General features: G+C 43.7%; 2 protein-coding genes across 5 annotated transcripts in view; one reads left to right on the plus strand and one right to left on the minus strand.

The window, feature by feature from the left end:
* The window catches only part of RDH10 (retinol dehydrogenase 10), a 28,028-nt gene extending 12,250 nt beyond the window's left edge, over nucleotides 1-15,778 (minus strand). The window contains exons 1-3 of one of the 2 annotated variants that reach the window (XM_082719866.1): nucleotides 15,324-15,778; nucleotides 14,162-14,410; nucleotides 12,316-12,551 (exon numbers count right to left, since the gene is read on the minus strand). In XM_082719866.1, the coding sequence (XP_082575992.1) occupies nucleotides 12,316-12,551; nucleotides 14,162-14,410; nucleotides 15,324-15,441 (603 nt within the window). In that variant the 5' untranslated portion in view covers nucleotides 15,442-15,778. Of the gene's footprint in view, nucleotides 1-12,315; nucleotides 12,552-14,161; nucleotides 14,717-15,323 lie in introns of those variants that run through there. The other variant, XM_082719867.1, reaches the window with a different exon arrangement.
* Nucleotides 15,779-15,829: 51 nt separating this feature from the next.
* On the plus strand, nucleotides 15,830-20,039 carry RPL7 (ribosomal protein L7; the record flags this gene model as incomplete). 3 transcript variants are annotated; one of them, XM_082719868.1, is made up of 7 exons in its annotated part: nucleotides 15,830-16,177; nucleotides 16,976-17,084; nucleotides 17,371-17,537; nucleotides 18,763-18,900; nucleotides 19,041-19,150; nucleotides 19,458-19,667; nucleotides 19,978-20,039. In XM_082719868.1, 6 exons carry the CDS (start codon nucleotides 15,951-15,953, stop codon nucleotides 19,664-19,666), a joined length of 960 nt encoding a protein of 319 aa, XP_082575994.1. In that variant the 3' UTR covers nucleotide 19,667; nucleotides 19,978-20,039. The 3 variants fall into 3 exon arrangements, with proteins under 3 accessions (XP_082575994.1, XP_082575995.1, XP_082575996.1); XM_082719870.1 differs by having other exon boundaries at nucleotides 16,144-16,414; XM_082719869.1 differs by lacking the exon at nucleotides 18,763-18,900 and having other exon boundaries at nucleotides 15,951-16,177.
* Between the last annotated feature and the right edge of the window lie 5,005 nt (nucleotides 20,040-25,044).

A 25,044-nucleotide genomic window follows, 5' to 3' on the forward strand; every position in this document is an offset into this window, starting at 1 on the left:
CTCAAATCACATCTCAGAAACTGTAATAAAGACAGATCTTCCAAAGGGCAGAGGCTTCGGTTCTGCTCCAGTGACTAGTAACCGCTTCCGTGAGGCATAAACACTGCACACAGGCTCGGCCACTGCTCAGGCTATCCGAAGGGGCAGGACTCCTTTGTCCCTCCTGCCCCCATTCCAACAGCTTTACCCAACAATGTCCTCAGGATCACCTTCCAACATCCTTTGTATTTCATATGTCTAAATAGAGTAACTTCTCCCTCGCTTCCTCGTTTGCTTACTGCGGAGTCTTTAAAAAACTAAAATCTTTACCTAAATGAAATATAAAGATATAAGCAAGAGGTTACTCCTGAAAACTTATTTTATTCTTAAGCTTGCATGGTAGCAACACAGAATTTACTCATTATATAGGAGTCTAAGGGGTACCTATATTGTATCAGGCACTGTTAAAGAGAAAGCTTTGTGAACCTCTGAAAGAAATGCACGGTAGCAAATCAAGTTCCATACAGTCCAGTGATGATTTTTTCTAAGCTTTAGTTCTTGTTTTCTAAGAACTTTTCTAAGTTCTTGTAATGTAATGATTATTTTTCTAGGTTTGGAAGGCATCCTGGGCTTTTTAAAAAAACCTCACAACTTAAATTTGGGCTCAAAAGCCCATCAGCTTTAGGTTATATGTTCATGCCTTTGAACTACCACTCCACAACGAAATTAAGAAATATCTTCAAGGGTAATAATTGCTGATTCGGAGAAGAAGACTAAAGTGGATTAAAAGACAGCAGTAATCACTTGTCAATCACAATTCTGGCTAACCCACCTAAAACTTTATTAAATTGTGAAAACTAAAAAGGAAGACTTCCCCTTAGGTATCACAAGTGGATGAGACACCATGCTCTCTGTCAGTCAACACCGGAAGCCAATGATACCCCAGGGCCAGGAGTGGAGGAAGGGGTATACACAATAGGCAAGGTGGTAACTCACTTCCTGGGTGGGAAGAATGTATCTCTTCCCTGAAGGGTCTTGACTTTCTTTCATGATACTTATGGCTTTGGAAACTCCATTCCGGGCACAGTCACCAAGGGGAATGGTGAGCAAGCTAGCACCTGCACCCTTCCTTTTTTGACACTGGACCGGAATCCAAACAAAATAAATAAATAAATAAACATAGACTAGGATTGGAACAGAGTGTGTGGTCTGGCATTTTTCTTGTCTACGAGATTCCTAAAGGGCTGATTAGCTCAGGAAAGAAAAACAAGAAGGCCGCAGGAAGGAGAATACTGAGAAAGTGGAAAGGAAAATGCACATTCAAGACCAGTTCCTCTTCAAAATGTGATGTGCCAGAGAACCACCTGGGATCTGGAATCAAATACAGATTTTGATCCAGTAGGTCTGGGAGGGGGCCTGAGAGTCCGCTTCCCTACCGTGTAGCCTGCCAGGTGCTGCTGCTGTCACCACTGCCCTGAAATGCAGGCTGAGTACAAGGTTCTAGGGTGACCTGGGGAATCCACTTTAAACCTCAAGTGGCTTCAGATCAATTTCTCCTAGAAGCTCAGCAAAACTGCAAGATTTCACTACCCTTTAGCCTACCGGTGTTCTCTGAACCAGGATACCAGAGACTGGGAAGCCCCACTCTTCACTCCCCACACCGTTTCCCCAACAATGTTTTTAAGATAAGGTTGGTTCAAACCAAACAAACTTGCCCAGAGCCTTCTACAGACAACTATGAGAGCATTTACAGACGACTTCTCTGTGTATTTGCCGTGGATCCATTTTCAGCACCAGCAAGGCCCTCTGCTGTCATTTGAATGCTTGTGTCGCCACAATTCATGTTGAAATCTAATGCTCATTGTGATGGTGTTAGAAAGGGGGGCCTTTGGGAGCCCTCAGGAATGGGATCAGCGCTCTTTGCCCCAGAGAGATCCCTCACCCCTTCTGCCGTGTGAGGTTTCAGCAGACAGCTGTCTACCAACCAAGTAGGTCCTCCCTAGAGACCGAATCTGCTTGGCACCCTCATCTTCTGGAACTTCCAACCTCCAGAATAGTGAGACATAAATTTCTGTTGTCAGTAACGCACCCAGTGTCTGGCATTCTGTTCCAACAGTGTAAAGGGACTAAGTCACCCCCATAGCCATTAGAACAAGCTCACAAACACAGACAGAGAAGGCGTCAAAGTCCTCTCCCCACATCCACAGAGGTTTTGAAGGCTCGGCTTTCAAGACAAGGTCTTTCAGCCTCAGCCTTTACCTGTTTCGTTTTTCTCATTTAACTTTCTGAAAATTTCATGCTTTGGTAAGCCTGTGAGGAAATCACACCTAGGAAAAAAATTAGGCCTTTACAAATCAGATGCTTGGGTTGTAAGTCTGGATGCCATCAACTGGGCAAAACTGCCTCATTTTGAAAATCCGTGATTAGCATTTCTAAAATGCAAAGCTTATGGAGTTTTCTGGAATTCTAATCCCTTAAGATTATTATGTAACAGAATAAAGCTTTTACATTTTCTAGGAGATAAGCTTTAAAAAAAATCACAACAAAAACCAAAAAACTAAAACCATCCTGTTACTGACATTTTGGCACCAAGTGTTAATAGAAATTTGCGCAGCCAAATCTTGTTGAAGTGCCGTGTTTATTCACTACTTTTTGTGTCCAGCTTCTCAGTGCTGACATGTGAATTAGGAAAAGCAAGGAAGCTAAGTGACCAAGAATATCCTACAGTCATCTCAATGAAGTAACCATCTCAGATGTGAACCATGGAAAATTACAGAAATAGCACAGAAAAACACTTGAACTGGCCTTTAGTAATAAAATTCTAGTGTAGTATTGGTTCTTTGGTCTAGAATTTCACATTCTTGTATAATTTATAGAGCAAACTTTCTGAAGCTAGGGTCCATTAGTCATTGTTAAATGAACTATGCTAGTTTAAAAAAAAAAAAAATCAACATTTGAAGGTGGATTCTTTCATTATACCAAAGGGCAAAAGCATAAGTGACTCACAGGAAAATCTACTAGCTTTGAACAAGTAGCTCGGGTGAGTATTTGTAGAGATTCTAAACTAAAGTCCTAGGATGAGGGACTGAATCCTAGCTTCCTCTTTCCCCAGGGGTGACCTTAGGCAATTCCTATAACCTCTCTCATTTGTTTCCTCATCCATAAAAATGGGGATAATGGCTCTACTTAATTCAGAGTTGCTTTGAGGCTCAAATGAGAGAAGAGTGTTTATGAAAGGGTCTGTAAAATTTAAGTGCTATATAAAAGTACTGGTAAATGCACTCCAGGCTCATTAAGCATATATTTATAGGCTCTTTTGGTTATAAGTGCTATCTATTTTTGGTTATGTTGTTTCTTCAAGTTCCTGCAATTCCTGGTTCTTCCTTTGTATGGCTCCCAGGCCTCCCTGCCCTCCAGGCAGCACCAGACCACGCTTCCGGCAGAAACCCACTACCTGACCACCAGAAGCAGCCTCAAAAACCATAGAGCTGAGCATCTGCTTCGGCTGCCCTGACCCCTTTCACCCAGAATCCTAGACGATGCTGGGAAACAAAAATGCTTTCCGTGACACCTCTTCTCTAATCCCTCCTTTAGTCCTCTTTCACTAGGAGTAGACAACAGTGATTTTAAAAAGATAAATTAATAACGCTTGGCAGAGAAAAGTCTGGCAGACATAATACTAAAAGGTGGTACAGAACTATTTTAAGATAATTTATTTGACCTGGTATTTCTTTTTTCCAAGAGACTGTAGAACTATCCCATTTTTAAAAATCCTTGAGAAATCAGTAGGGGGCAGTACGTTAAGTGCAATTTGCAGGTGGGAAAATTCAGGCTTTGAATTTTAAGTTTCACTTGTCCTCAAAATACCCATGTGCTTACATAAGTTACACCACAAATATTTTCCCAGTTACACGGATTTGGGAAGTGTTATTTTGAGCCCCATTGTTTAGAATAACACCAAGGAGCTGAACCTTGTTAATATTTAAAGATTCCAGTACCAAGCTATTTGAAAGAAAGGCAAGAAATTCACATTTTATGCAAGTAGCAAATGAGAAACACTACAGTTTCCCCAAACCAATAAACAAAAAAGCCTACAACCAAAAAAACAAAAACAAAAACAAAACCACACAATGACAACAAAAAACAACCTTTACAACATTAACACAGTTGCCATCTTTCACACATAACTTTGTGTGATCCTTGAAAGTTTCACAGACCAAGTAATGTTTTGTTTCCGAATGTGAACTCATTGTAAGTGGCTTGTCAGTTGGGCTAATTTGACAGCACTCAAGGTTGCGGCAGTAATTGCCCTCACTTGTTAAATATTCTAGCAGCATTTGCTGCAGTGTTGAAAGTTTTATGATCATTATGAGAGGATATTCAATTTTTCCCCGTGGTTCACTTAATTTTAGTTTCAGAGCATTTAGGAAAATGGTCCCTGACAGGTGTGAACTTGAGTTTTTAAGAGAATTGACAAATAAAGTAAAAAGAAAAAGGAATTCAAGAAAGGGCCATGCTGGGTAAGATCAAGTAAACGGTGTTAGCATTCCTCGTGTTGAAAGGCATACCCTCCAGTGCTGGGATGGTGTAAGCCTGCAAACCCAGGCGGACGGGGACTGACTGGCTGGCCAAATGTGTCAGGGTAATCGTGATTAAATCCCAAGGCCATGCTCCGACAACCTTTACTCTGCTCAGCGGTATCTTAACAGTGTTAGGTCACAAAACAGGGAACTTTGCTAAGGCTGCCCTACCACACGATTGGCTGTATGCTCTACCTGTCCACTTGGTATTTTCAAAGAAAGAATTACAAGATTCCATCCTCTGGGTTAATTTCCCATTATGCTTACAAAAGAGGTCGCAGCCTAAAAGAAACTTCTTAGGTCAGTTAACAGAAACTATAAAAAAGGGTTAGTTCTGTGAATAGCTAACTCCTAAGATTAAAAACTTCTAAGATTAAAAAAAAAAAATCACTAATTAAACCGAGAGAGATTAACACACTTTAATCTGATCCCCAGAGTTCCAGGCTCAAAACATTGGATTTAACTCATTCAGTTGATACAGGGAGTAGTTCCCTGTTTTTTAAGGACTATCAGAGTTTGTCTTACTCCAAAGATTAGCTACAAAAGGCCCTTTATCTTAGGAAAATTACTGCTTATGAGTGCAGAAGGAAATAAGATACAAATCCACCCTGTCGGGACACCCCCTAGTGGAAATTCAGCATAGTACAATTTGGGGTTCCAAAAACATCCTGGGTATTTGGGACTTAACAGTGTGGCTCAAAAGGGCTTTTTTCAGCCTGTTGGCTATAACTGCACAGAGTCACGAGCCTTATTATTCATTGGGCATTCTAAAACAAGCAAATAAACATGTCATCTACACATCTGTCCATATAGGCCGGTATCTGGATTAAATGGAGGCAAACTGGCTACTTATCATAATTGAATGAGGCTTAATTTTAGTTTCTGAAAGAAACAGAACAGAAAGCTTAGATGAGTCTGTTATTAATATTCCTTAACTAAAGGAGCTTAATAAAAGGGGGGTGTTCCTACATTTTTTTTTTAAATTTAAATTTTAGCTAGTCAACATACAAGGGGTTTCCTACTTCAAAAAATTATTCTAAGTCCCAAATGAGATTATTAAACTTCAAGTTAACTAAAGTCAATTCACTAGAATTTGCCAAAGATCTTAAAAATCTGAAAATGGCTAGGGTGAAAACAAACCTAAGGGCAGAGAATAAATCGGAGAATGAGAGCAGTTACGAGTTTGGCCATGGGCTTGTAGCTCTTCTCTAGGCCCTGTGACCCAATCCTGCAATAAATGGCTGAGGGCCCCACCCAGGGAACATTCCTCCATTCAGCCTTTCTGAAAAAGCTATTTAATCAGTGTTAGCCCAGGTTAAATAACGCCTTCTACTTTGACGTGTCCTATAGATTAATTTCTACTACGTTATCTACAGATAATGGATGAAGTCCTAGATATAGAAATAACAAGGGAGAAAAGACCAAACATCAAATTTGCTTCAAGAAATAGAGATAAATAGCACATAAGCAAGCAAGAGTGGGCCATTCCTTGAACCAGGACTTAAACTACTCTACAAGGACCGCCTCTTTAATCTGTGAAGATACTATTAAGTCAACATGAAAGTATTTTGAATATTTTTTTCCTTCCCAGAAGGAGTGATACATTTTGTTTAAACTATTCATCTGCTTTTGTCTCCCAGTAAGACAGGTCTCAGATGGCGGAACAGCTGAGTGCACAGTGCTCCCTCAGGGGCACAGGGTGTCTAGCCCAGCAGGAGTTTAGGGCTGACCAGGAGACATAATAGGCGATGAATTTGGAAGGCAGGTGGAAATCAGCTTTAGAAGATCTAAGCTGCCATGTTAATGAGCCTGGACTTCATGCTGTGAACAATACAGTCACCCAAAGGTTTGGAGTAGGTTCTTGTCAGCATAGTCCTTAAGCACACACATAGCAAATTCGAGTCTGCTTAGATAATCATAGGTTGAAGAGCAAAATCTGGGAACAGGGAAAGAAGTTCAGACACTCTTTCCAAAGTCCAGACAAGAGGCAACGGAAGCACAGGGGAGGACACAGGACTGGGAAGGAGGAGATCAAAGCACATGGCAGCAACAGAAGAGTCAGGACCCATGAATGTGGGCAGGATGGAGAATTAAAGATACTGCTGATGTTCCCAAACCTGGCCCTGGCCAGACCAGGGGACTAAAGAAGAGGCAAAAAGGAGTTAGTTCAGTTTTGAGACTTATTGATTTTAGGAATGAGGGGAACAGCCAAAACAGCCGTGTGAACTTGGGAACTGTCTCAGAAATTAGATGAAGCTACTGAAATAAACAGATTACCCCGCTAGAGTTACAAAGTGAGAAGAGGTTTGAGCATGTAATACTAGTCATTACATCTCAGAAGTAGGGGGGCCAGGAGGACTTGGGAAGACAGAAGAGAAGCAGGAGAAAGTGGGCTTATCGTGGAAACTAAAGACTGGAATTTAAGAGATGGTTAATAGGATCACATTCTGTAGAAAGATCAAGCTGCACACTGGCAACGAGGGGGAGCACTGCCGTTTCTTCATATGATCTTGGTCACTTAGCAAGTGAAAACCACGTAGTGGTTTTCTAAACCACTGACGTATCTGGACACAGATTCGAACACACATCAAAGATGCTGCAAGGATTTTTATAGGATGGTGCCCTGCTCATACCAGTTATGTAAAGTGACATTTGAACACACCACAGATGTTGATTTCTAGCAGCAATAGAAGCAATTTGGGCCTACCACATAACATACCAAATATAGAAACTCGAGGCTTAAGGGGCACATGATCTTATTTTGTATTAGGAAACAAGGCTATGAAATGTTAGGGATAGGAATATGTTAGGGATACAGTCCCAAGTATCCAAGTGATTGCTACCTGAGAGATGTTTTTAAATAGGACCACAAGAATTAATAAGATAAAGTATGCTTACCCCATGTCAATTTACAGTTCAGTTGAAATAAAAAGTCTTTCTGAAGCTCAAACATTTGATTTTTAAGCTTATGGTATTTATTTAGCAACAGAAGCCAGTTCTAGTACAGACTTAAAAACTGGCCATGAATTCCAACTTCTTAGTAGCTACCTTAAGATAGGAAAATACTACTTTATAAAATATATGGTATAACAATTCTTAAAATTATGGTTTGAAGGAAGAAGAACTGGCCAAAGAGTTTTATATGAATACTTTAGAAATGATTTTTTAAAAATTCTAAATCTAAGAGACCTTGAACAAAAAACTAGGTTTCTCTAACCAGAGAACAATACAGCACTTGAGATTAAATACCAGTAAATCAAATAGAAACTTAAACATGAATGATTAGGGACCATTCATGAGATATTAGGTACTACCATAGCACTAATGTCTTTAAGTGCTACATTACTCAGATCTAGCTGGTGGGCTTTTACTTTTCCTGGATGGATTTTAACTAAATAGACTTTAGACATTTGGATATAGATAAATGCCTAATTCAGTAATTAGTATTTTAAAACTGTGAAACCTTTTAAGTTAAGTGGTCTATTAATTAACTACCAATTATCTTGTCTGACTACCATATCAATAGAAGTAAATTACCGACTTGCTATTTGACAGATTTAGCCCTTTACCATGCAAAATTTCTTCAGAACATAAAAGGCCTGAGTTAAATGCTTTTGCTTCCCCCTTTTGGTTAATCAGGGATCAATTTGCTGCTCACGTATAAAGGCCAAGTGCAGCTCTTGGGCCAAAAATGATCTACAGATAAACTCTGTCTTGTAAAAATGGCAGGCTAAGATTCTACTCCTCTTAAAAAATAACAAGTGAAGCAATATTCATGTTCTGAAGAAAATACAGGCTTGCAATTCCTGTATGGAGGCCGACTTGCCGTGTTTCACAGGAGATGAGCAAGGTATTTTCCAGCTTTCGTATCCCATGGAGCCACAGAAAGGGCCTAAGTGAATTGTTGCTAGGATTATGACAACATTAAAGTGCATTGTGTTGCACATGTTCTCCTTGGTCTTGCACTGACCCTGATGAGAATATTGCATAACAGATTATACTGACTGGAGTCTACCCCAAATCTATCACTTCTTGACAGGCGACCAAGAGAAGGTTCCTAGGAGAACTGCTGGTGATAGAAGAATCCTGGAAGTGGGAGCATCACAGCAGACCGGAGGGCTGGGTAGGATAATGCTGAGCCCCTTAGAAACTTTCAATGTGCAGGGAAATAAACCGTATGAGGTTCAGAACCAAGAAGGGAATTACAGGTAGGAATGGTTGCCACATATTCAATTTGAGCTTGTTTCCAACTGGGTTATCAACACCGGCCTTCTCAAGTTGCTAGCCTGGCACCCACGAGCAGATTTAATATACTGTAGTAAATGTGAGCACCCGGGTGGGGCAGGGAGAGTGGAAAAGTTATGTAGCAAAACAAAAGGAGATACAAACCATTATGAATATGAGCAGCCCCATTCTGAGGTCTCCTCAATCTTGCACAGCGTTAGTCAGTCCACCATAAGGCTTACCTTTCGAAATTTCAGCAGACAGGCCCCCGTGAGCATCCTGAGTAGGTGATCTTCTGAATTTTTAAACAGAAGTCTAGCCTATTGAACACTCATTTACTGCATGTTCATTGAATCTTAGGAGTGGAGTCCTATTCTGAGCAGGGGAAAACAAACAGGAAGGATAGAACAAACTGCCCTCAGACAGTTTGCCATCTATTTTGGAATTTCAGGGCACGAAGCATAAACAAACAAACAAACAAACAAACCAAAGAGCACATACTATGCCAGAAAGGGTGAGAAAGAACAGATGCTGCAAGACATTAATGGCAAGAAGAGAGAAAGCTTTAGAGAAGCCATTTAACTGCAGCTTCATCAGAAAACACGGGATGGACTCGAAGATCTCTAAGGTAGATACTTGCGGCTCTAATATTAGAAAATGCCAGGAAAAGGGCTGGACTGGGGAGGGAAGATTGTATTAAGAACTTGTACTAGGCCTTAAAATGTACCGGAATGGAGGAAGAAGGTCTTGAAGGCAGAGGCAGTAGTAGAAACGATTTTAAGTAGGGGGCCCACAGCTTTTTAGTCGAAGTCCACATGGTTTTCGATCTCATTGCATAGGACTTTAACGCTGGGTCAGGATCAACACACCATTCAGTATTTTATGAAAACAGACAGCAACTGCTACTTACGAGTCTGGCTCAAGACTAATCGTTCAAATGACTAAACGACTCTCTGCTCAGCTGATCTACTTTTTAAATAAAATGTATGGGGCAACTTCTTCTCCCCACCCAGATACAGTAAAAAGACACACTGGTTATTTTCTTTAGAAGGAAAACAGCACATGCTGATATATCTTCAGACAGTTGTCAGACATTTTTGCCTAAGAGGACTACTGAAAGGGAAGCTGAATTCAGGTAGCTCTTACATCATCTAACAACCCCCACCTCCCACCCCACCCCCTGCCAAATCACTGTAAAAATTATAGTAAGCCTTCTTCTAAATTTTAGTTGCTAGATCTCAATTTCTTAAAGGGTTTATAAGGCTCGGCAAGAAGTCAGAAATTCCAACTCTAAAATGAATTTTCTGACTCAATATTGAAAATAAATTCTTAAGTTTAGATGCTTAGGGGAAAAACAGCTGGAGAATTCAGGAGCCTCCCATATTTTAATATGAAGTGACGTCATTACCGTCAAGGCTTCCAAGAACTCCCTAAATTCTGTAGTTAAGCAACATCTCAAAGCAAAGTAAGGACTCTGGGAAGGTGGTATGTTCCTCCTTAGTATATGGGTTCAATTCCACAATCATTCTTCTATTGGAGATTTGATTCAATTTTCTCCTTAGGTTAGAAAGTAGTCTAATGTTAAGGCACAGTTTATCAATTGATGTGCATTTTCAAGGCCAAAGCTATGGATTTTCTGTGTTTAACACACTCTCAATTAGCTCTCATTTTACAGAATGTCTAGCGAAGAGAGGCTGCTTTCCTCTTGAGGTATTTAACTGCAGATTTAAAAGTGCGGTTATGTTTGAAATTTTATTATCTGGCAAAATAATCATACAGAGAAAGCAAGCAAGATGACTAAACTTTAGAGCACAGTATAGGTAAAAGTTTACAGTTCAGAAACCCAGGATCATCTCAATCAAAGGTTATTGGAAAAAAACAGTCCTGGTATTGGCGGTTCACAACTAGCCAGCCTACCAATGGCTGTGTATCTATTTAAAGATGACAAGTTGACCGAGAGCAACTGGAGTTTCTTAGGCCGCTTCACCCTTACCATTCTATTCTAAAAACTACAAGTCCATCTGCAAGTGACATATGTCTTATTTCAAATGGTGGTTGTTTTACTCAGAATTATAAAAACGTAAGATTCTTGATAAACCATAATGCCAAGTTTATTCATTTCTACCGGTCTTTACTCACCTGATCCACCCCCTCGCCACTTGCCACTTGTTCTTATGCACCCCATGGCAGCAAGGACTTTTATTCAGTTCCCCACCCCCAATGCACACAACACACACACACACACACACACACACACACACACACACTCTTTCTCTCACACCTGTGCACACACCCATGTACACAAGCACACTTAAATCCCGCCAAACTGCATTTGGTAATCTCCTTACTCATTTAAAGCATTCATATGAGTTAGCTCACACCATGTGTGTGTTCATTTCTAGAGGTTTGAAAATGAATTAAATAAAGATCATGTTTTAAAATAAAACATTAAAGTAAGCTTCTTTCAGGATCCGAGAAATGGTCTGATGTTCAAGGAACAACATTTGAATAAGTACTTCTAAAGCCAGATTAAGTTTGTAGGCAGTTGCTAAAAAATTAAGGAGGTTTAATGTGACCTATTTAGAAGAAACAGTTCTTTGTGGTGTTCCATTAGAAGGCTAATCCGCCTATAGAAAATACAAAACGAAATTTCCTATCTCCTTACCCTTTCTTTATTGGCTCTTACATGTCTACAAAAGTAAACGGGCATTACTGTGGGGGGAAAAAGAGAATAAAGAAGGTCCACAGTGCAGAGTTATAGGGCAGAGCTTCACACCTTCCATTACTGAAGTTTAGGTAAAAAAACGGGGATCTGTTAGGTCCCCAGAGCAAGAAGGCCCTCCTTCCCCCTCATCCTTAGATGCTATAGGAGCTCCGATGGCTAGAAGCTGATATGGTTTAAGTCCCTTGTTCCCTCTCACAGTCCTCCTGTCCCTCATATAGGGACTCTGTGGTCCTAGCAGGGTGACCTCTGTTCTCCTAATAGAGGCATCCTGTAAGCTGAGAAAGTTCTGACATGTACTCTATCAGGACAAGGCCACAGACCCTGTGGATGGTCAATGGATGTTAAGTGACTGCTAGGGTGGCCTGACCACTCCCAGTGGACCACAAATGCTGATCTCAGAATCTCTGGCACTTTCTAAAATGCGGCTGAGCAGTAATTTGGAAGCCTAAACTCTGACTTCAGGAATTCATAAGAACAACCAATGTTTTACAAACTCAACAGAAAGTAAAATAAACAAACCCAGGGTTTTATGCTTCCTCTTGTTATTTTTATGGCAATCTTTCAAAACTAGTTCAAAATGTTCAGTCCTTCACCCTCTTCAGAAAGACTGCATGGGATAGGGTAGAAAATAATTATTTGATAGTAACTGGCAATGCAGTGTAATTCACCACGGGGAGATAACGAATTAGAAAGCAGCTTTGCAGTGAAACAGTACAGGTGTCTTTCAGGCTGGTACTGAAGTCTGCTCCTTCCCAACCTTCTCATTGAGGAGGGCCTAGTAGTAAAAACAAGGATGTTTATATTTACCCAGAAGTGTGCGTGGCAATTGACCATCATGGTTCTCTCAATGAGCTCATCGGGACATTCCAGAAGGTGATGCCCAGAGACCACTCCAGCATTATTGACCAGGACTGAGACCTCGCCGACCTCCTTGCGGACCCTTTCTGCGGTCAGGTAGACATTTTCCCTCTTTCCCACATCACAGGTGTAAGTAAAAACCTGCAAGTTACAGTGGGGCAGAATTTCTTCCTCACCATTTCCAGCTGTCCTCAGAAGTCCAGATGAAGGGGGGAAAATGGAACAGAGAAGGGGGTGGGGGGTGCAAAATGTGAGTCACATGGCAATCAGTAGGACAAAGATCACACAAAACAAAAATACTACAGTGAGCTTCAAATTTCTAACACCCTGAGGCTTGCCAATGACTGAACTTACAGCTGCCTTCCTCCCCCAAAAGTCTTTGGGAATTACAGCAATTTACCGGATAGCTTTGCTTAGGGGAAAATCATGTAATTGTGACAAGCCCGATACAAGTCAGACCTCATGGGAACAGCTTCCTGGAGCTAAAGACACCTGGAAAAAACTGATCTCAGCCCAGAGAGTAACACCCCCCTCCTCCCAAACACAAACACTACACACTCCTCTTTTTTGAGGAACAGTGGCCAGAACCGGCTTTTACTCTTTTAGTACCGGCACCCTCAAAATGGAAACTCTCCTTCAGGCTCAAAAATCAAAACTGCAGTTAACAGTCTGAAGTCATCCAAAGCCAAGAAATGAACCTAAAGTTTCTCATGAAAGAACGGAGGTCACTGGTTTGTTCTAACTGGAATAGCTGAGATCTCCCAAGAAGCACCTCACATAAATGAAACTTACAGGTAAATACGCAATTTTACCACATAAGATCTCAATTTAAAAACCAAAATTCTCTTTCCTGGTTTCTGAATACCTTTTCTCTTTTAGGTTTTAGCAGGGAGCACAATAATCTGTATTTGCTACCTCTCCATACCACTGTTGAAAATGTAACATTCTTGACCTTTGATTTTCTAACCTAAAAGGCAGGTGCCAATAGTTTTAGTGAAAAAAATGATCGATATGGGGGAGGGGTGGTGTCTCAAATTAATCTTCTCGGTATAGTTCAATGTTTTATCTGGAAATGAAAAATTTTATCAAAGAGTAAGAGCCATTACCAAATTTCCTAGACCAATATTTATGGTTGGTTATGGTCTCCACTTCGGCTTAAAAAAAAAAAAAATCTCAGATTCAGGTTATTTAATAAATAAACCGTGAGGCAGATTTCCTGAGGTTATCAAAAACATGAAATACATTTACAATGAGGCTTAAATATTCCAAGCGCTTTGAAAGGTAGGCTATCTTTCAATGAGGCTGAGTATGTAACTAAAGCACTTACTTGTCCCTGGTGAAACAATGTTAATTATTTTCTTGTGGCTAAACTTATAGTGAAATCATCAATGCTGCCCCAGCCTCGGCGATTCAGACCACGGTAATAATATAGATACGTTCATCAGTCGAGTCTGAGAATAACTTCCCAGACACTTCATTGCCCCATCGCAAACCGGAGGGAGGCATTTCTTTAGAATTCAAACCTGTGCTAGCAAGTTCGCTCTGCCTTCGCTATCCTCAGAGGGTTTAGGAAGCCCGACATTCTTCCCCCAGGACCTCTGGGAAGACAAGGGTTCGGCACACCTTCCCCCCCCTTCTAAGACAGAGGTGACCGTGTTCCTTTCTCACTCGTAGGAGACGAGGGGGTGCTTCTCTTCCTTGCAAGAGGGGCTCACCCAGACAGTGGGGTTTCAGGCCCTCCCGGAGACGCCTCGGGGGGTGGGGAGAGGCTTGATCCCCCGCAGGTCCGAGTTACCTTGCAGCGCCGCGGCGTCGGCCGCCTCCAGGTCGCGGTAGATGTGGCGCACCATGCCCGCCGTCTCCTCGTTGCTCTGGGTGTTGATGTCCCAGAGCACCAGCAGTGCCCGGCGCCGGGCGAACTCGAGCGCGAAGAGGCGGCCCAGGCCGCTGCCGGCGCCCGTGATGAGGCACACCTGGCCCGCCACGCTCTTCTCCTTGGGCCGCACCAGCCAGCGCGCCGCGGCCAGCACGAACGCCCAGAGCACTTTGAAAGTGACCACGAAGAACTCTATCACGATGTTCATCGCGACGCCCGGAACCGCGCACGAGTCCAGCGTCCGCGTCCGCGCCCACCCCGCGCAGGGCAGCCGGGCTCCCGGCCCCCGGGGTGTTTGTCAGAGCCGCCGAGAGCAGAAGGCTGCGCCCCGCGCCCTCCCTCGAGGTGCCCTCCGGGCTGGAGTGCGCGGCGCCGTTCCCTGCTTGCGCGGGGACACTCCCGCCCGGGCTCGGCGCGGTGGCCCCCGGGCTGTGCCCGCCGCGGCAGCCGCCCGGCTCGGCGCCTCCTGCCGGCGGTTGCCTGCCCGTCCCGCAGCGCCCGCCCGGCCGGCCGGTCGGTCCCGCTGCAGCGGCGGTGACAGCCGCGACTTAGGCGGCGCGCGCTGCCCTCATGGCCAAGCTGCCGCCGCCCGAGTGTCCCCGGAGCCGGCGCGGCGGCTCCCTCTCACCCCGGGGGAGGGGCGCGCAGCGGAGACCGCACGGGCCGGCCGGCCGCCGCGGGAGTTGTCAACTTGACCCAAGTTGCGAAAGGGTGGGAGAGTGGGGTGCGGGGCAGCGGGAGCGCCGCGAAGGGGAGACTTGCTCGGCGCAGTCGAGCGCTGCCCAACGGCTTGCAGCTGCCCCCGCGGTCTCGGGTCCCCTGCCCTGCACTCCCCACGGCTGTCAATTGGGCACTGGGCTCCACAGCGCAGCGCCGCTTGCAAGTCGGAGCGCTCCCGGCCGCCTCTGAGCGGGCTCCACGCTCCGCGCTATATAACCCTCGACCGGGAAGAGCCGGCGGCGGCATCGGCCCTCCCTCCGCTCGGCCCTCCCCGCCCCCGGGCGCACCCCGCCCCCGGCCCAGCCCCCCGCCCGCCCGGCGTCCGCCGTCCGCCGAACCGCGGCGGGGCAGCCCCTCTCACATGGCCGTGGCCGCAGCCTCCAGCCCTCGTCGCGCCTCCCTTCGGGACTCACGCCCCCTGCCGTGGGGTGTCCCAGCCTCCGCCTGCCAGGCCTGGCAGTCGGCAGTGTCCGGGCCATCCTCCTTCTGCCGTCCAGTCCGCGCTAGTCCCTATCTCGACACTTTCGTTAAACGTGGGACTCTGGACGGCCCCTCCTGCGATCAGGCGCTGAGGAAGACAGCCCTGCAGGCTGGAGGAGCCGAGAGAAGGACCTCGGCAGCGCGGCACTGGGGTGTCGTTTATGCCTAGGGCTGGCAGAGAGCCGAGAAGGTCGTCGAAAGCCGGGTCTTGGCAGCGACTTAGAATCGCAGCTAGCCCTCTGGAACGTGGGCCGAAAGGCTCTCATTTTCCCTGGCTGAAATCACCACCGCAGTGGTCGCCCACAGTCCCAAACGTTGCGCTACCTCCGGGCGGGCAATGAGTGTGCTGCATGCCGGGATTTGTAGTTCGCCCCCGTACGGTGTGTCATTTGCGTACAGTACTGGAATTCGAGAAGTACCCAGTCAGCGCAGCCTAGGGACTAGGACCCCGAGTAGTCAAGGTGTCAGCACTCTTTGCTCTTATGATATCGCTTAAAGAGTCTAACCGATGTATGCATTTTCTCAAACGAATTTTACCCGAAACTTGATCGTAAGGTGCAGAATCAGAGGAGTGCTTAATTTTGCGTCTGCAAGACGAGTTCTCAGTTCCGAGTTGTTTTCTGGCTTATCCTGGGACACCTATGAGTTGTGGGGCTTCGCTCTTGTCGTCTTTAAGTGGACAGCGCGCATGCGCCGACTTCCTCTTTTTCCGGCTGGAACCATGGAGGGTGCAGAGTAAGTTGCTCTTCGTCCGTGTGAGAATCCTTCTCCATCCGCGAAACCAGAGATCTTTTGTCTCACTTTCCCTCGATCCGGCGGTAGCTTGTACCTTTACCCATTTGTTTGTGTGTTTGTGACGCTCTGTGACAGTAGTGGGGCCGCTGGGCTAAGATGGGATGCAGGCGGCCTTGGGGCGGAGGATTTGGAGATGAACCGGGAACGAGGTGTGAGAGCTGAGGATGTGCGGGACCGGTGGGTATTCCTGTCTTTAAAGGGAGACGCAGAACGTTTTAGTTGGGTTCGCGTTTAGCTGGCATTTGGCCGCGTCATCTCCCTCGTCAGGCTTTTGGTGTTAGCATGTGGGACATTAGACCTTCTGAATCGGTGGTCGTTGGGAGGCTTTGTACGTTTCTTTTCTTGAGAATCTTAGGCCCTTCGCCTCAGCTTCGTTAGGAGTCTGGGAATGCCTCGCAGCAGTTCCTCAGTGTGTACGTTTCGTTAACTTGGCTCCAGGTGTTCCAGTTCCCGGAGGCCGGGGCTGACGGTGCATTAGATGGGAATTGGTGGTAGTCTCCGACTCCTAATTTAAGTGAAGGGGTTCGTGTTCAAAGGCGAGGATACGTGGCGTAGAAACTCGCTAACGTCTGCGTCTTCCACCACAGCGTGCTGGAGCTAGAGTCGCTGAAGATACAGATTTTTAGAAGCAGGGACGGTAGTTGTGCTAAAGGACGAGGCCTGCGCAGTACGGATGAGGAGTGAGGCGATGTCGCGTGCTCTTGGAACTACTAATAAAGTTGTGTTCACTGATGCCAGGGAGAAGAAAAAGAAGGTTCCTGCCGTGCCAGAAACCCTTAAAAAGAAGCGAAGGAATTTCGCAGAGCTGAAGATCAAGCGTCTGAGGAAGAAGTTTGCTCAAAAGATGGTAAGTAAACTTGTGAGGCACTCTCCCCGTAAAGGCCTTGTGGTTGGATTGGGAACTGGATGTTCTTTCTCAGCCAGACTTGCTAGCTTCACCCCCTGTCCCAGGGAGCTTGGTCATTAGCTCTTCAATGAAGGCAGTGTCTGCCCTTGGAGATACTGACGTATGCTGTGGCAAGGGAACGTTTTTCTAGTAGAACTAGCGTCGCAGTGGGTAGGATAGTTACACTGGTATCGCTAATTGTGTTTGGGACCTCAAAATCCGATGAGTAACTGGTATTGGTTTTCAGCTTCGAAAGGCAAGGAGGAAGCTTATCTATGAGAAAGCCAAGCATTACCACAAGGAGTACAGACAGATGTACCGGACCGAGATTCGGATGGCGAGGATGGCGAGAAAAGCTGGCAACTTCTACGTACCTGCAGAACCCAAGTTGGCATTTGTCATCAGGATCAGAGGGTGAGTTCAGTTTTCATGGCGTTCTGGTTTTGAAGGGAAAGCTCCATGGTCTCAGCAAGACCTGACATTGCTTCTGGGGGCTTTGGTTCTGAAACACTGGAGTAAAGATATTTGGGCATAACAAAGGTATTTTGGGAATAGAACATGGAGGGTTGTGCTTTAGTGGTTTAGCTGCAAGGCCTGTTCCCAAAGCCCTGTCTGTTCTCTGATTGAGCATTTGAATTTCCATTCCGTGTCCTGGAGATGATCTTCAAAAGAAGCTAGATTATAAGTTCCTAAGTGCTCTTCCAAAGGTGCCTACAACATGAAGTGTTAAAAGGGTCGGGGGATAAGATAGCAAGTGGCTGGTATACAGAACATGGCTGTAGCTATGGTCAAAGCAAGAGCTGCTGAACCAACCCAGAAACCCACAGAAATTCTGCCTCTAGGTAAACTCGTAGAAATTGGTTCCAATGTTGGGTCACCTGGGTGGCTCAGTCGTTAAGCATCTGCCTTTGACTCAGGTCATGATCCTAGGGTTCTGGGATGGAGTCCTCCACATCAGGCTCCATGCTCAGCAGGGAGCTGCTTCTCCATTTCCCACTCCCTGCTTGTATTACCTCTCACCATCTCCCTCTCAGTCAAAAATAGAATTAAAAAAAAAAAGAAAGAAAGAGGTTCAAATGTTGAATTGTAATGCAGAACATCTGTGAGACAAGGTATTCACACAGACCACAATACATTGAAATTGGCCCCTAGGAAAAAAACTTCTTATAGAAAATGTGCCATATTGTGATGCACCGTTTTCAAAAGCAATGAGTTTTCTAGCATAAAATCAAGTCTTCTTAGGTTTTAAGCTTAAATCCATAATTGGCAAAAAGTTTTGGTGATACAGGTACTTCAGAACCAGCCTGTTGAAAATGAATGAAAGTATCGATTCATAATTAAATTTCACATTGGAAGAACATTTTTTAAAACTGCAGAACATAGTTAATCTAGATAGCATGAGATAAGACCTGTTATTTGCTTTGAAAATCAAACTTTATAAAGACTCAGGAGCTAAAAAAGAAAATAGGTCAGGAAGTTTAAAATGTCAGAGTAGCTAATTAAAGGGAAAATGCCAGTGGTCATTGTAACATGAAAAGATTTCTGTTTATTTAGGTGGGACTTGTCTGGAATTTATAATGGTTTGTTTCCTATTCTTAATAAAAATTCTGATAAAGCTAAGTCCTTTTTTCTTCTGCAGCATCAATGGTGTGAGCCCAAAGGTTCGAAAGGTGTTGCAGCTCCTTCGCCTTCGTCAAATCTTTAATGGCACCTTTGTTAAGCTCAACAAGGCTTCCGTTAACATGTTAAGGATTGTGGAACCATATATAGCATGGGGGTAAGTCTGTCCTTTACTAAGAGTTCCTTTGGAACTGGATGTTAGCAAGGTGGATTTCAGATGTTCTGATGGTAATAACCCTATTCTTTGGTCATTTAGATCTGGTTTTTTTTTTTTTCTTTCTTTTTTTTCTATTTTAGGTACCCTAACCTGAAGTCAGTGAATGAATTGATCTACAAGCGTGGTTATGGCAAAATCAACAAAAAGCGAATTGCCCTGACAGATAACACATTGATTGCCCGATCTCTTGGTAGGTTCTGCCTATAGGATAAACTTGATTATTAGAAAAGTTTGACATTTTCTGGCATTTTGTTGCTGTATATTCATTCAATTATTAATCTATCCATATTCCCTATACACAAGTCTGGAAAGTGTAAGTTATGATTTCATTGGCTCAATGTAAGTTATGATTTCATGGCTTTGTAAATACAGCCATGAATTTTCCTCTTTGCCACTTTACTCTTGATTTAAAGTTTCATGGCCTGTAATTGTCCTTGCTGAATATCCTAAAGTTTATAAAAACAGCTAACGATTTTAATGATCTTTAAAATGTTCAGGTAAATATGGCATCATCTGCATGGAGGATTTGATTCATGAGATCTATACTGTTGGAAAACGTTTCAAAGAGGCAAACAACTTTTTATGGCCCTTCAAATTATCTTCTCCACGAGGGGGGATGAAGAAAAAGACCACCCATTTTGTGGAAGGTGGAGATGCTGGCAACAGGGAAGACCAGATCAATAGGCTTATTCGAAGAATGAACTAAGGTGAGCAGCTAAATCTCAATAAAAGTTTACTTAATAATAAGAGTAAATGTGGTGATTTTGGGCATTTGGGGTAAATATTATTAAGTGTTGGGTTGGGTTCTAATATTTTTAAGGGGCGGGAAGACAGTCCTCTTACCTGGTTACAGCTGGTTTGATTATTCTTTTTGTGGATATTTATGGAGGAAAGAAAAAAAGTCTTTTTTTTTTCCTGAAGCACTTTCTTAAAATTTCTTGATTTATGTTTATTGTAATCTACTAAGGTGGTTTCTTTAATGAGCCTTTCTCCCCCCCCCCCCCCCCCCCTTTTCAGGTATCTACCATGATTATTTTTGTAATCGGGCCAGTTAATAAAGGACTACTCTCAAGTGGAAATGTGTTGTCTTGGTGACTTTTTTGTTAGCCTGACCTTGCTGTCCCTTAACTTTTTTTTAAATGATTTTATTTATTTATTTGACACAGAGATCACAAGTAGGCAGAGCAGCAGGCAGAGAGGGGGGGTAAAAGTAAGCTCCCCACTGAGCAGAGAGCCCCACGTGGGACTCATTCCCAGGTGCCCCTGTCCCTCAACTATTAAAGCAAGTCTTAAGTGTGTGATAAAATTAAAAGTCAAGGGACGCCTGGGTGGCTCAGTTGGTTAAGCGGCTGCCTTTGGCTCAGGTCATGATCCCTGCGTTCTGGGATGAGTCCCTCGTTGGGCTCCTTGCTCGGCAGGGAGCCTGCTTCTGCCTCTGCCTACCACTCTGTCTGCCTGTGCTTGCGTGCACAAGCTGTCTCTAACAAATTTTTTTAAAAAATTAAAAGTCAGCAGTCTTTGCGTGTAAAACTAGGGTTGCATTTGTATCTTGATAGATGGAAAACATTACTTAGGTTTATTAAAGACTCTTCTGTACAAAGAATATATCTTAATTTTTCACTTTTGCATTGTGCCACATAGTTAGCCAAGATAGGTCTAAGGAAGCCTATTTCATAGACTTTTGTGCATGATTTATAGGTAAGGCAATAAAAACTCAGTTTATAAAGAAAAATAATGTTGCTGAAGTTCTGTCCTCTGAGGCTTTGGTTTTTCTATAAAGTACTGTTGGAATGTGTTTTCCTTTTGTGTTCCATTTTTTTGTTTTGCTTCTTCTGGATATTTAGGTGAGATTTTAATAATTCTGTTACACATTTTGATGTTATAAAGGAAAAAAATGAAATTAGTGCTCATAGATGGAAGTTGTTTTGGAGTACCTATAGCACTAACGAGCAAAAACGTGAAAAGGTTTCCTAGTTTATAAGTAATATTCGTATGTATTGGATGTATCTCAGATTAGTGAACTGATAGTTTTCAGTGTAGAACGTAATACAAAGTACATATAAAAAGTTTTTGTAGTCCTCATTGATTGTGCCAGTGGTGTGGCTTTTCTTGAGTTTGTCAAGTCAGTATTACATGTTATTGAGTGTACCAGTGTTTTGCAAGAAATTTAGTATTTCAGTAAATGCCCACTGTCAGTAGTTGTACATTTATTTATAGTCCACAAATGGACACATTACCCAAAGAAGCAAAAGTGGTTTTGTGCTTTTTTAAAGATTTTATTTATTTGACAGACGGAGATCACAAGTAGGCAGAGAGGAGGAAGCAGGCTCCCTGCTGAGCAGAGAACCTGATGCGGGGGCTTAATCCTAGGACCTTGAGATCATGACCTGAGCCAAAGGCAGAGGCATTAACCCATTGAGCCACCCAGGCGCCCCGAAGCAAATGTTTTTGAAGCTGGTGGAGGGATAGGAACATCTGTGGGAATATGTAGGATAAATGGTATATTGTCAGTACATGGCCTTTCTGGACATGTTTCAGTCTGGGAGATTCAGTTCATACAAATTACTTTCTGACTGGGGCCAGAGGCCCAGAGGATGGGGAAACAGCCATGTGAGAGTTGGGGAGTAAGGGAGGAGTTGCAGACATCTAATACTGCCATAGAGCAGTCTAAAGTGCTTGCTTCAGAATAAAGGAACCTAGGCAGTTGCAAAGCAGGAAAGGAGGACGGCATGTTAGGGTGGTAATTTCTGCTGTTAGGTCCTAGGGAGTAGAGTAGGGTAATTGGTCTGCCTTCACAGGATTGTGAGGACTAAAAGGTATATGAAAATGCTTTGTGAACTGTTAGAACCTATTGAAATGCAGGTTAACATCTTGTTTAGAAAACCCACCTCCTAAAAGATGGTATCACCTATAAGGGACTCTTCCCTAGAAGGCTAACCAATCTTTGAAAGCCTGGGCCTCACCCAGTTGGTTCTACAAAAATTCACCCACATACGTAAATTTACTTTGTGCCCTTCAACATTCCAATTCTAAGATCTTAAACTAGCTACCCGTCTTCAAATCATGAAGCTTAGTTGTTGCATTCACTTATCTTTAGCAGGTGTTACCTCATACTGCTTTGGAAGTTCTTTTGCCATAGGCTGGATTGAGTGTTCTGGAGACAAAATGAGTTCATATCCAGCCTTCACTTAATAGTTTGGGCCAATGAATCTTTATCAGCAAAATGGGGAAGATAGTTTAGATGTTCCTAATCTAGGATTTTGATAAAGATATCAGGTGTTCAGAGCAGTCCTAGCTCAAAGTACTAAGTAAATACTATTTATATTATATCTTGAGTGTCTAGCAGGGTCATACAAAGGAAAAGAGCCTATACTTTCATGTGTCAGTCTAATTAGAAAGCTAGACATAACACAAGTACTATGAGAAGTGCTACAGAGATGTCTAGGATGTGTTTGCTTTCTGGGGTGTTGGAACCACCTGTAGGGGAAGACTGACAACATTCTGCCCCCACTGCTTTTCTTTACAGACTGATACCGAACCAGCCAAAACGTTGCTTTCATACAGATGTCTCACTTGCTTGGTTAAAACTTTTTAAGGCCAGCTTTTTAATCCTTTCAACTTAGTACTTGATACACAGTAGTAGGCACTAAGGTCTTGTTTCCTGTTGCTGTTGTAACAAATTACAAACTTGAGGGACTTAAAGCAGATTTATTGTCTAACAATTTCAGAGGTAAGAAGTCCAAAATTGGTTTCCCAGAGCTAAGTCAGGGTGTCATCAGGCCTGTCTGCCCTCTGAAGGCTCTAGAGGAAAACCTAATTTCTTGGTGTGTTTTTTTCCAGTTTCTAGAAACCACTTGGATTTCTTGGCTTGTAACCCCTTGTTCCATCTTCAAAGTCTAAGGACACTTGTGATCAAATTGAGACACCCAGATAATCCAGGATAGTCTCCACATCTCAAATTCCTTAATTTAAGTACATTAGCAAAAGTCGTCTGTAGGCAGCATATTCCAGGAATTATGGCAGGGAAATGTTTGGGAGGGCCATTCTTTGATCTTTAGTTCCCAGCTATATTCTTGTTTCTTAAAAATGACAAGCTTCTAATTACTCTTGGCCCTTGTAATCTTGTGTCTGGAACACTTGGCCCTCAGGTCTGTATTTTACTTGGTAATTCTGGAAAAAGTTCTTATGACACATTTCTTAATATAACCTTGTATTTTTCACAGCATTTCTTACTCCTTGAAATACTTTTCCATTTATTCCTGTTGCTTTTCACAGCTACTCAAGGTTTTGAGAATACATACAGTACTATGTACTACTATAAGGTTTGAGTATTTGTCTTCTCTGTTCTAGCACCTAGAATAGGGAGTGCCTGGTGCTTTGCAGTCCTTTTGCTTTATTGACTGAATCAACCTCTTGAAAGCAATAGGAATTTAAAGTTTTAATTTTCCAGTTGCAGGCACATTGTCCTTGGTGAATGGTCAGAGGAGTTGGGGGCTGCACTGTGGGTTCATGGAGATTAAATACATGTATGTATATATGTATACATGCACATATGTTACTGTAAAGGACTCAAAAGATGAGTTTTATTATGTAGGGATCAGTTATGTGAAAATAGAACAGCATGTTAGGGGAGTACAGGAAATTGTTCATGCTGGTGCAGATTGGGAAATTTCACAAAAGGAGGTAGAATTTGGACAACTGGTGATAGAACAGCAGGAGTCAAGAGTTGGGAGGCAGTGTCAGTGGCAGATGTGACAGCCAAGAGGATATGACAGCAGACCATTTAATAATAAACAATCATGTATTGACTGCTAGTGTACACTTTATATAATTCTTGGTCCCTTTTCCACTTTGAGGGCAATCCTAGAACTGATTAGTTGGGGGGATGGGTCCCAGGCCTTTCTCTTTAAATTCTTTGCGTCATTTTAATGTGCAGCCTATTCCATTAGGTAAGTATACCACTATCCCCATTTTTTAGGTGAGGGGTTAACTTTCCTTCCCCCAGGATCACACAAGTAAGTGGTGGGATAAGTTTTTTTTTTTTTTTTTTTTTAATTGACAGAGACCACAAGTAGGCAGAGAGGCAGGCAGAGATAGAGGAGGAAGCAGGCTCCCTGCGGAGCAGAGAGCCTGATGTGGGGCTCCATCCCAGGACTCTGGGATCATGACCTGAGCCGAAGGCAGAGGCTTTAACCCACTGAGCCACCCAGGTGCCCCAGTGGTGGGATAAGTATTAGGTTCCAGATCTGATTAGAGTTTTCTTAACCAGAGGAACTAGGAAATGTGAGTGTGGAACTTAATGAACACAGAAAAGTGGTGTGTTTGAAAGCAGCTTCAGTTTTGAAAAATCTGAAACCATCTATTACTAGGGCTGAACTTGCAGCCCTATTTGGGGTCATGAAATGGAGCTAGAGGGTTTAATTCAGCAAAAGTATATGCTAAGGTCCTATCACGCAAGTCAGGGTGCTAGGCTTCCTTACTGGGGAGGGGACAGACACGCACCTAAGCTTTCACCAAAGAACCTAGACAAAGGACACATAGAACATGGAATTTCGGGCGGGCATATTGAGGGAACTCTGGGATGACTAGGTCACTTAACCTGAGATGAGATAGCAGGTATTGCTGGGCTGTTTGAAAGTTCCACAGTACTCTGGAGAGCCTGGTTAGTTTGAATCTTAAAAATGCAACCTGGAGAACTGAACGTAACTTTGCCTAACTGCCCACTACCCACTGTACAGGCGCCTGGCGCAAATTTTGGGCCTCTCTGAACTTGGGCCGTGTCTGACTCCTATCTGTACACCCAGCCTCAATCAGCTCCTTCCCAACCTGCACTCCGCCCTCCTCCACCACCTGCCGTAGCAGTGCCCTTGCAGGTGCCCCTACTGTAGTGGTGGCACCTATAGTAGTTGCTGAGTGTGTCCTAAGCAGCCTTCTAGCCGCCCAGGGGCCTTCCTGGCTGGGCACCCTAATCGTCAGTCCCTGCTGGGAGAAGACCGCAGCTGGTGACCGAGAGCGTAAGGCGGCCCGGAAGCTCCTGGCGCCTGGCAACCGGCGCGCGTCGGGCGGGCGGGGGCTGCGGCAACC

The sequence above is a fragment of the Mustela nivalis genome, assembly GCF_964662115.1.
Source record: "Mustela nivalis genome assembly, chromosome: 2".
NCBI classification, from domain to species: Eukaryota; Metazoa; Chordata; class Mammalia; order Carnivora; family Mustelidae; genus Mustela; species Mustela nivalis.